General features: G+C 36.4%; 1 protein-coding gene across 4 annotated transcripts in view; it reads right to left on the bottom strand.

Annotated features, from left to right (window-relative positions):
• C6H18orf54 (chromosome 6 C18orf54 homolog) overlaps positions 1–12,795 on the bottom strand; it is a 44,289-nt gene that overhangs the window by 19,599 nt on the left and 11,895 nt on the right. For 3 of the 4 annotated variants that reach the window (XM_057504190.1, XM_036918565.2, XM_057504191.1), the window contains 2 exons: positions 5,822–5,953; positions 4,468–4,538 (listed from right to left, as the gene is read on the bottom strand). In XM_057504190.1, coding sequence (XP_057360173.1) covers positions 4,468–4,538; positions 5,822–5,953 — 203 coding nt within the window. Of the gene's footprint in view, positions 1–4,467; positions 4,539–5,821; positions 5,954–6,991; positions 7,123–12,795 lie in introns of those variants that run through there. The other variant, XM_036918567.2, reaches the window with a different exon arrangement.

The following is a 12,795-nucleotide window of genomic DNA, read 5'->3' as shown; positions in this document are numbered from 1 at the left end:
GCAGATTAAATAAAACGCATCTTCCACTTTACCCAGGATGAGGATGAAGGAAACTAGTAGTGCTAATTACTGTATTGTATCCACTTCCCTGTATTCTACTTCTTAGACACTTTTACTCAAATAAGAACTTGGCTTCTACCACCCTTTTAGCAATTTCAATTACTTTGTGAGCTTTTCATCTTCATTAACTAAATGACAATTCATCTAAAGTTACTAAGCAATCAGAGATAAAATTAACTATATAGACTCTATCATTTCTATATGCTATAGTAATATCTCTCTAGCTAAAGAATTACTTTCTTCCAGAGACGCATTTATGAGAAAGAAGGCAATTTGGGACTTATCTTCTTTCTCTTTTCAGGATTGTTAACTGAACTACCTGTGGTTCAAGAAAAAGAAAAAAAGCAAGTGACTAGTGTCTTATTATATACAACTCTGAGGGCCACAGATCCCTTGGATTTAGAGAATCTATGAAATTAGATTGGAAAAAATCCCCATCTTTATTTTCACTAAATGCTGTCTGTAAATTAGCATTTCCTTCCATTATGAATATAAGCCAACAGACCAAAATCTGTGACCTCATGTGCCACAGAAATGAGAGATACTTTCTTATCACATTATCGTCATTGCAGGTATCTCAAAATAACTTTTCCTCATCACTACTTCAAATTTACAATAGTTATAGAATGGTTCCAAAATTACAATAGTTATTAAACCCACTGCTAGAACATAGATAACTTTAAGCCTAGTTGTTCATCCACTAAATAGTGAAGTCTCACTGGTGACCCAGATACCAATGCTTCCCAATATTCCATTTCTCTGTTTGCTGATCAACATGTGAAAGGTAAGTTAAAAACCACTCCATGGTTTAATGCTTTTATTCAAGCTATATAAAAGTTTCACACTAATCTAGGTTTTTTACAAAATGAATTTTAACTTACCTGTATTTTAAGTGTATTGTTTTATTGTGAATGCATTAATAAAGAAGCACATACTATTAATTAGAAATTTAATATCTTCAAACTATAATTTAATATAACTGGTTTCCTTTCTAAAACTATATAGTTTATTTTATGCCTTGAAGAAACAATGTCAGGGAGAAAGGAGAGAAGGGGAGGAAAAAAAGAGAGATATGGTATGATGGGAAGGAATAAAAAATCTAAGTAGAAATCCGAAATCCTGCTACTTCAGCTAGTTCTTTCACTTAACCTCCACCCGCCCTGCTGAAAATGAAACAATCAATCTACTTAGAGAAGAGGCTATCATAAGTGATTTCTATTTCAGTTATTTGCAGGGGAACTGAAGGATAAAATTGTGGAAGGAAATTATTCTTAATTTTCTTCTCTAAAAAAGTTAAAAAGCAGGCTAATGGGGAAAACATTAGGGGTTATGTTACAACACTGAGTAGTCACTCACCTTAAAAAGTGAAATAAAAGAAACTCATTTTTTATCATGACAATGTATCTTTTGATGAACATTAAATACAAATGACCCACAGAAAATAACAGACTGATTATATGAGGCAATTTAGCTACATTTTAATTTACTCGTTGTTATCTTGCCTTTGCTTTCCTATTTTTACTACTATACTGTTTTCCTAAATTTTATGTTTACTGTCCTATATTCAGCTAGTATACAGCAAGAACTGAAAGTCTTTTCAGAACAACTTCCTACCACTAGATCCAAGTGAAGTATGCGTATTTTAGAATAAAGAAAAATCTCTGCTTTAGGATCATGTTTTCCAAGTTGAGAGGTAATTCTGTTTCTCTAGTATAGAATTAAAACCAGAAAATTGAGGAGGAAAAGTGCATGAGAAACAGGACAGTTTTCTAGGTATCATTAAGTTTGGTCTTCACAGCATAGTCTTAAGTACTCAGAATTAGAAAAGCTTATACATCCATTTCCAAATTATATATAAAACAACATATCCCAGAGTTAAATTAAAATTATATCTGGTGACTGATGATTTTGTAATCATCTACTGTTGCTTACCTTTCTAGTATATAGCAGTTTACTACTGCTTGTTCTTCACAGCTAGCCTAGGCAGAATAGCTGGTGGCTGACATGGCATAAAAGATTCTAGAAAAGGCACTTGCTCAAAAACTACAGTCTTTTCATTTGCTTAAAGATGACAGATTTCTTATGGAGGTCTCAGTTTTTATTGAGTTCTAATATGTAAACATACAAGACAAAGCTAAGTGTGAAAGGAATACAAGATAATTACAATTTTGACCCCTAAAAGCAAAAATCCCTCTGGAAAAAATTACATTTTAAGCTATTATCAGTCAGTTATACTTAAGGTCCACTGTGTATTCCTACAGAAGTTATCTCTAAAGGGAGAACTTCAGAAAACTGAATGTCCCACGGAGTAAAGAGAATGCATATTAAGACCTTGGAGTTTCTTTATACTAATGAAAGATATTTTAAAACTGGTTAGCAATCCAAACTGTTAAAAACAAGAACTGTTATTTGAGAAACAGGGACAACAATAATAGGACTTTTACCCTAGGAAAGGTCATTAAAGCACCCAAGGCACAATTTGTAACTTGTGAAGAAGCCAAGTTTATTTATTTTAAATATGAAAAGATGACCATAAACCTAACCAGAACATTTTGCAGTCTAGAAAAAGGAACACTGAGGTTGAATTAATTTTAAATTGTCTTTAAAACAGTCAATCTACAGACTGAAAATAATGAAAGAATATAGTAACATGTTTCTGTGAGTCTCAATTTGCCTCATAACAGTACAGATGCCTTACTGATAATACCTCTAACATGTAAAGTAAAAGCCAAATCTAACAAAACATGGATCTTACTCTCTGAAAATGGCATTCTATCTGTAGGCAAGATCACTAATTGCCTAAGCTAGAAAAAAGCTGCTACTATTTTTTTTTTATCTAGCAAATGGTAAAAGTACCTATGATCAATATCAATTTTTGTAGTCATTTAATTACCTATGGCCTAGTGTTCATTTTCACCAAGAAAAACACCTTCCACGGTATGTGCCTTAACTCAAAAAAACACATTTAAGTCTGTGACAAGTTCAATACCAATGCTTTTAAGAGCCATGGGAAGCTTGAGGCCATCTACTTTAAAAGCAGAAAAAGGTCTTAACCTACATAATCAGCTGAGGCCCTGAACCTAGTGTAAATGGATAATGTACCACTATCATTAATGAGATAAGTGTTAGAAACACAGGCTGTCTGGTTTGAATCCCTGCGTTCTCTCTTACTACCTTTGCAACCTTGGGAAAATTACTTTACTACTTGATCTTTATTACTTAATCTATACTATAAAGATAATAATAGTACTTAACTTATAGGGTTCTGAAGATCACATATATTACATTCAAAAGCACTAAGAACACTGACACTTGGTAAATGTTCAATAAATATTAGTTATTATCATTATTCGCTGAATCCTGTTGGGTATGAAACACTATACCCAAGTACTATGGCCAGCTACAAAGAGGCATACTTCTACCCAGAAGATTATAAATTAAGCACAGGAAAAAAAATCATATATATATATATATATATATATATATATATATATATATATATGTATGTATATATATATATGTTTTGTAAACTATGAAAACAAAAAAAATTTCATAAATATACACATACATGTATATGTATGTGTATGTATATAATATATGTAATGACAGAGTCCTAAGTTGACATGCCTAGTGTTTCACTTTTCCATCACTTTCTTAAATAACAGAATCCTAAGCCAATTCTGGAAGGACAAAAGATAGACAGTATTTGTTTAGTTCTACTTACAGCCAAGTGAAAGGGTGTTAACAAAGTAAAAAATTTTAATCAGCATATCCTAAGCTCAGTACTCCCTCTTCTGAGGGCACTGCATATTCACACAAATAAACCCATAAATAAACACCCTTCCTTTCTGCCAATATCCTGACCGTAATAGGTAATACTTGTATTCTTCCCCACTGTTTTGTTTAAGATAAGCAGATAGATCTAGAAGCCCTAAGGATGCTTATCTATCTTTATAGCCAGGACATTATATACATTTTCGATTTCTGTGGAGATATGTCAAATTATGATGTATTTGTAATTATGTTATCCTAAAGGGAATATACGAAGACACCTTCCATGAACAAGCTGTTCTTCCAGAATATCCATACCAATATTATCTCAAATTGTTGCTATTACTCAGAAATGAAGAGACTCTGTAGGCCATTCATATTCATTATATTTTAGGTGTCTAAGGTTATCTCACTAAGTTCTAAGAACATTTTAAATAGGAATAGCACAGACTTCAGAGAAAATGTAGGGATTAAATAATATGCTCCAAGAAGCCTGTATTTAAGATGTTAAGATATACCAAGTACATCTACTCTCAGAATTGGTTAATTCCATCCTATAACATTCTGATTTTAATCAAAAGATGGTTAACGAATTTGTATCCATAACATACTTAGAAATTAGTAGAGAATACTTACTTTTGAAGTGACCTAGTAATAGGAACCATACTTTCCTGCAATTGTAACTTAGATAAATTGTCTTCTGCAACCTATTATTAAAAACACAAAATATAACAAAACATTGAAATCATATAAGTATAAACTTAAATGCTATTTGTGATTACTAAGAACATTAAAAAATACTGTCTGCATTTCCAATGAAATCATTCTAGCAAATAATTTCCAATCATTGTTTATTTTTTCTTTAATTTAAAAACACAACTACTAGTTAGATCACCTTTCAATTGTCCTGAAGTCAGCTTCTACATGCATGTCCAATAAAAATCAAATCTTGTCTTGACATTCTGACTTTACTGAACAAGGTTATATCTCAATGATATTTAAAAGGAGGAAAGTAGGATGGATTACACTCCATATGTTAATGTTATGATTATTAGAATGTAAAGAGAAAAATTAATACAACTCAAATGAGCAGGCTGTGACAGTTCCCAAGAGCTGATCCACTCATCTGTAATAAAAACTGCATTTCATAAAGCTCTACTGAATAACAATAACAAAACTGATAATAAAAATATTCATTAAGTATCTACCAGATATTTTTTATCAGGTGTCAAGCACTGTAAATAAGTACTTGATATTGTTTGTCTAATTTTTCTTCTCAACAACCTCATTTTACAGAAAAAGGAAACTGAATCTAAAGAGATTAAGTGATTTATACAAATATTCCTTGCTGAAAAGTAGCAGAATTAGAATTTATAATCAGAGGTGGAAGAATATAAACTCTATGTTCGTAAACTCTATACTACTATGAAGAACATTCAACCTCTACAGAATAGCTGCCCAAAGCAGATTTCCAAATTCTAGGAAATACATAAAAATACAATATTTTTAAAATAAAATTTTACATAGTAGTCAGAAGTCAATAAACACATAGTAACAAAATTAAATTTCAGATGACAAAGGTATATGGAGAAGTCTGATGGTGAAAAGGTTTTACAGGCCTCCCCAAATATAAACACAAGAAGTTGGACTACACAGAATAATTTTGTAGGAATTAAAAAACAACTCTTACAAATCCTTTCATTCTACAATGGTAATATCATCATATCTAAGTAAGATGCTGTATTTATAACCATAAACTAAATAGAACAATCCACTCAGGGATACACAACTACAGAAATCTAGTAGTATTATATTTGAAAAAGTTACTTTTGAAAAAAAGAATAATAGTACAACTCTACATTGTTATGTGGCATGCTTATTAACATAGAATTAGAGGTCAAACTAAAAATATCTAGAAAGAAATCTCATATCTTTGCACATCTCAAGTCATATTCACAGACCTCAATTCATAAACCAAGTTTGTGCTCACTTGTGTAATTTCTTCTTTTGGCTCGGTGGTTTTATTCTGATTAAAACTTTCTTGTACTGCTTGAAGGTTAAATAACATTTGTTTCAGGGCCTCAACAGGACCATGATGTTTCCCTCCAGAAAGGGTACAGCTCTAAGGTTAAAACAGATGAGTGATAAACCTTTCAAATTCAGGGTATACAAAATTTTGTATTACTTTCCCCCCAGTAAAAAATTAACCAAAAAGAAAGTCCAAACAATACATGTCAATAAAGTGTCTTTAAAATGTCAAAAGTATAACTCATCACCTTCCCTTACCCAGTCCCCAGATGGCGTCAGAGAAAAATCATAATTAACAGTTTGGCGTATCCTTTCTAGTCCCTGCTCTTTTAAAATGAATAGTACATGTTTACACCTGCAATGCATTCATTTCATACATTAAAAAGCATGGATTTAAAACTGAAAGGCTCTCAGGGATCGGGTAAGCCAACATGGTCTTTGCAAGTGTGTAAATGAAGCTGATTAACAACTGAGCAAGGATTCAAATTTCAAATATAGTATTCTCTGTACACTTCTAAATAAGCTTTCACACAAGAAAATGTTGGTTTTTCACCTCGTCATGAGCCACACATTCCTTGCTACCTAAAAAAACACTCATACCTCTGTTATCACTGATCTTACCTGTATCCAAAAAAGGCACAGCACTTAGCCACACAAGGTGGTCAGAATACTTTTAAGAGAATCTGCAGGGGATATATTTTTTTATTAAGGTATTATTGATATACACTCTTATGGAGGTTTCACATGACAAAACAATGTGGTTACTACATTCACCCATATTATCGTGTCCCCGCATACCCCACTGCAGTCACTGCCTATCAGTGTAGTAAGATGCCACAGAATCACTATTTGCCTTCTTTGTGCTACACTGTCTACCCCATGATCCTCCCCACACCATGTGTGCCAACCCTCAATGCCCTTCTCCCTCCCTCCCCACCCGCCATCCTCCACCCCTCCCCTTTGGTAACCACTACTCCCTTCTTGGAGTCTGAGTCTGTTGCTGTTTTGTTCCTTCAGTTTTGCTTCTTTGTTAAGATACTACACAAATGAGGGAAATCATTTGATACTTGCCTTTCTCAGCCTGGCTTATTTCACTGAGCATAATATCCTCCAGCTCAATCCATGTTGTTGCAAATGGTAGAATTTGTTTCTTTCTTATGGCTGAATAGTATTCCATTGTGTATATGTACCACCTCTTCTTTATCCATTCATATACTGATACACACTTATGTTGCTTCCATGTCTTAGCTATTGTAGATAGTGCTGCAATAAACATAGGGGTGCATATGTCTTTTTGAATCTGATAAATTATATTCTTTGGGTAAATTCCTAGGAGTGGAATTCCCAGGTCAAATGGTATTTCTATTTTTAGTTTTTTTGAGGAACTTCCATATTGCTTTCCACAGTGGTTGAACTAATTTACATTCCCACCAACGGTATAGGAGAGTTCCTGCAGGGGATATTTTTAAACTTTTTTTTAAAAGTCTTACAAATGTATTATATTTACACTTTTCAATGAGTTGCCGTGTTCTGCTAACTAGTGGCAAACAGGCTCCTAAGATACATGCAATTTGGGAGAGAGGCGGAAGATGGCGGCGTGAGTAGAGCAGCGGAAATCTCCTCCCAAAACAACATATATCTATGAAAATATAACAAAGACAACCCTTCCTAGAATAAAGACCAGAGGACACAGGACAATATCCAGACCACATCCACACCTGAGAGAACCCAGCGCCTCGGGAAGGGGGTAAGATACAAGCCCCGGCCGGGCGGGACCCGAGCGCCCCTCCCCCCAGCTCCCGGCGGGAGAAGAGCAGGCAGAGCGGGAGGGAGACGGAGCCCAGGACTGCCGAACACCCAGCCCCAGCCATCCGGGCCAGAGTGCAGGGCGCTCGATACTGGGAAAACAGGGTAGCAAGAACAGTGAGCAGGCACTGGAGGCTGGGCGACAGAGGACATAAGAAAAGCGCGCGACCATTTCTTTTTTTTTTTGCTTTTTTGCTGTTTTGTTTTGGCGAGCGCTTTTTGGAAGTCTTAAAGGGATAGGGACCCCAATACTAGGGAAACAGGGCAGAAAGACCGGTGAGCAGAGGCCTGAGGCTGGCACCGGAGAATAAAGAAAAACGAACGACCACCTTTTTTTTTTTTTTTTTTTTTTTAATTAAAAACTTTTTTTTTTTCTTTAAATTAAAAAATTTTTTTTTCTTTTTTTTTTTTTTGGTGGTCGTTGTTTTGTTTTGGCGGGTGCTTTTTGGAAGTCTTAAAGGGGCAGGGCGGGTCACTTAATCCAGAGGTAGGGAATCCGGGATCTCTGGGCACCCTAACCACTGGGCTGCAGGGAGCAGGGAGGCCCCTTACGGAGATAAATAGCCTCCCAGCAGCTCCTGCTCCAACACGACTCCACCATTTTGGAGTAGCTGCCCGAGCCAGGCCACGCCCACAGCAACAGCGGAGATTAACTCCATAGCAGCCGGGCAGGAAGCAGAAACCCTGTCTGCGCGAAGCTGCGCAGCACAAGCCACTAGAGGTCGCTGTTCTCCCAGGAGAGGAGGGCCACAAACCAACAAGAAGGGAAGTTCTTCCAGCCGTCACTCGTCCCAGTTCTGCAGACTATTCCTATCACCATGAAAAGGCAAAGCTACAGGCAGACAAAGATCACAGAGACAACACCAGAGAAGGAGACAGACCTAACCAGTCTTCCTGAAAAAGAATTCAAAATAAGAATCATAAACATGCTGACAGAGATGCAGAGAAATACGCAAGAGAAATGGGATGAAGTCCGGAGGGAGATCACAGATGCCAGAAAGGAGATCGCAGAAATGAAACAAACTCTGGAAGGGTTTATAAGCAGAATGGATAGAATGCAAGAGGCCATTGATGGAATTGAAATCAGAGAACAGGAACGCATGGAAGCTGACATAGAGAGAGACAAAAGGATCTCCAGGAATGAAACAATATTAAGAGAACTGTGTGACCAATCTAAAAGGAGCAATATCCGTATTATAGGGGTCCCAGAAGAAGAAGAGAGAGGCAAAGAGATGGAAAGTATCTTAGAAGAAATAATTGCTGAAAACTTCCCCACACTGGGGGAGGAAGTAATCAAACAGACCACGGAAATACACAGAACCCCCAACAGAAAGGATCCAAGAAGGGCAACACCAAGACACATAATAATTAAAATGGCAAAGATCAAGGACAAGGAAAGAGTGTTAAAGGCAGCTAGAGAGAAAAAGGTCACCTATAAAGGGAAACCCATCAGGCTAACGTCAGATTTCTCAACAGAAACCCTACAGGCCAGAAGAGAATGGCATGATATATTTAATACAATGAAACAGAAGGGCCTTGAACCAAGGATACTGTATCCAGCACGACTATCATTCAAATATGACGGTGGGATTAAACAATTCCCAGACAAACAAAAGCTGAGGGAATTTGCTTCCCACAAACCACCTCTACAGAACATCTTACAGGGACTGCTCTAGATGGGAGCACTCCTAGAAAGAGCACAGCACAAAACACCCAACATATGAAGAATCGAGGAGGAGGAACAAGAAGGGAGAGAAGAAAAGAATCTCCAGACAGTGTATATAACAGCTCAATAAGCAAGCTAAGTTAGGCACTAAGATACTAAAGAGGCTAACCTTGAACCTTTGTTAACCACGAATTTAAAGCCTGCAATGGCAATAAGTACATATCTTTCAATAGTCACCCTAAAAGTTAATGGGTTCAATGCAACAATCAAAAGACACAGAGTAACAGAATGGATAAAAAAGCAAGACCCATCTATATGCTGCTTACAAGAAACTCACCTCAAACCCAAAGACATGTACAGACTAAAAGTCAAGGGATGGAAAAACGTATTTCAAGCAAACAACAGCGAGAAGAAAGCAGGGGTTGCAGTACTAATATCAGAAAAAACAGACTTCAAAACAAAGAAAGTAACAAGAGATAAAGAAGGACACTACATAATGATAAAGGGCTCAGTCCAACAAGAGGATATAACCATTCTAAATATATATGCACCCAACACAGGAGCACCAGCATATGTGAAACAAATACTAACAGAACTAAAGGGGGATATAGACTGCAATGCATTCATTCTAGGAGACTTCAACACACCACTCACCCCAAAGGATAGATCCACTGGGCAGAAAATAAGTAAGGACACGGAAGCACTGAACAACACAGTAGAGCAGATGGACCTAATAGACATCTATAGAACTCTACATCCAAAAGCAACAGGATATACATTCTTCTCAAGTGCACATGGAACATTCTCCAGAATAGACCACATACTAGGCCACAAAAAGAGCCTCAGAAAATTCCAAAAGATTGAAATCCTACCAACCAACTTTTCAGACCACAAAGGCATAAAACTAGAAATAAACTGTACAAAGAAAGCAAAGAGGCTCACAAACACATGGAGGCTTAACAACACGCTCCTAAATAATCAATGGATCAATGACCAAATCAAAATGGAGATCCAGCAATATATGGAAACAAATGACAACAACAACACTAAGCCCCAACTTCTGTGGGACACAGCAAAAGCAGTCTTAAGAGGAAAGTATATAGCAATCCAAGCATATTTAAAAAAGGAAGAGCAATCCCAAATGAATGGTCTAATGTCACAATTATCGAAATTGGAAAAAGAAGAACAGATGAGGCCTAAGGTCAGCAGAAGGAGGGACATAATAAAGATCAGAGAAGAAATAAATAAAATTGAGAAGAATAAAACAATAGCAAAAATCAATGAAACCAAGAGCTGGTTCTTCGAGAAAATAAACAAAATAGATAAGCCTATAGCCAGACTTATTAAGAAGAAAAGAGAGTCAACACAAATCAACAGTATCAGAAACGAGAAAGGAAAAATCACGACGGACCCCACGGAAATGCAAAGAATTATTGGAGAATACTATGAAAACCTATATGCTAACAAGCTGGGAAACCTAGGAGAAACAGACAACTTCCTAGAAAAATATAACCTTCCAAGATTGACCCAGGAAGAAACAGAAAATCTAAACAGACCAATTACCAGCAACGAAATTGAAGCGGTAATCAAAAAACTACCAAAGAACAAAACCCCTGGGCCAGATGGATTTACCTCGGAATTTTATCAGACATACAGGGAAGACATAATACCCATTCTCCTTAAAGTTTTCCAAAAAATAAAGGAGGAGGGGATACTCCCAAACTCATTCTATGAAGCTAACATCACCCTAATACCAAAACCAGGCAAACACCCCACCAAAAAAGAAAACTGCAGACCAATATCCTGATGAACGTAGATGCAAAAATACTCAACAAAATATTCGCAAACCGAATTCAAAAATACATCAAAAGGATCATACACCATGACCAAGTGGGATTCATCCCAGGGATGCAAGGATGGTACAACATTCGAAAGTCCATCAACATCATCCACCACATCAACAAAAAGAAAGACAAAAACCACATGATCATCTCCATAGATGCTGAAAAAGCATTTGACAAAGTTCAACATCCATTCATGTTAAAAACTCTCAGCAAAATGGGAATAGAAGGCAAGTACCTCAACATAATAAAGGCCATCTATGATAAACCCACAGCCAACATTATATTGAACAGCGAGAAGCTGAAAGCATTTCCTCTGAGATCGGGAACTAGACAGGGATGCCCACTCTCTCCACTGTTATTTAACATAGTACTGGAGGTCCTAGCCACAGCAATCAGACAAAATAAAGAAATACAAGGAATCCAGATTGGTAAAGAAGAAGTTAAACTGTCACTATTTGCAGATGACATGATACTGTACATAAAAAACCCTAAAGACTCCACCCCAAAACTACTAGAACTGATATCGGAATACAGCAAAGTTGCAGGATACAAAATCAACACACAGAAATCTGTGGCTTTCCTATATACTAACAATGAACCAACAGAAAGAGAAATCAGGAAAACAACTCCATTCACAATTGCATCAAAAAAAATAAAATACCTAGGAATAAACCTAACCAAAGAAGTGAAAGACTTATACTCTGAAAACTACAAGTCACTCTTAAGAGAAATTAAAGGGGACACTAACAGATGGAAACTCATCCCATGCTCGTGGCTAGGAAGAATTAATATCGTCAAAATGGCCATCCTGCCCAAAGCAATATACAGATTTGATGCAATCCCTATGAAACTACCAGCAACATTCTTCAATGAACTGGAACAAATAATTCAAAAATTCATATGGAAACACCAAAGACCCCGAATAGCCAAAGCAATCCTGAGAAAGAAGAATAAAGTAGGGGGGATCTCACTCCCCAACTTCAAGCTCTACTATAAAGCCATAGTAATCAAGACAATTTGGTACTGGCACAAGAGCAGAGCCACAGACCAATGGAACAGACTAGAGAATCCAGACATTAACCCAGACATATATGGTCAATTAATATTTGATAAAGGAGCCATGGACATACAATGGCGAAATGACAGTCTCTTCAACAGGTGCTGCTGGCAAAACTGGACAGCTACATGTAGGAGAATGAAACTGGACCATTGTCTAACCCCATATACAAAAGTAAACTCAAAATGGATCAAAGACCTGAATGTAAGCCATGAAACCATTAAACTCTTGGAAGAAAACATAGGCAAAAACCTCTTAGACATAAACATGAGTGACCTCTTCTTGAACATATCTCCCCGGGCAAGGAAAACAACAGCAAAAATGAGTAAGTGGGACAATATTAAGCTGAAAAGCTTCTGTACAGCAAAAGACACCATCAATACAACAAGAAGGATCCCTACAGTATGGGAGAATATATTTGAAAATGACACATCCAATAAAGGCTTGACGTCCAGAATATATAAGGAGCTCACACGCCTCAACAAACAAAAAACAAATAACCCAATTAAAAAATGGGCAGAGGAACTGAACAGACAGTTCTCCAAAAAAGAAATACAGATGGC

The sequence above is a fragment of the Manis pentadactyla genome, chromosome 6 (assembly GCF_030020395.1).
Source record: "Manis pentadactyla isolate mManPen7 chromosome 6, mManPen7.hap1, whole genome shotgun sequence".
Taxonomy (NCBI): Eukaryota; Metazoa; Chordata; class Mammalia; order Pholidota; family Manidae; genus Manis; species Manis pentadactyla.
This window is presented reverse-complemented; position numbering and strand designations above follow the sequence as displayed.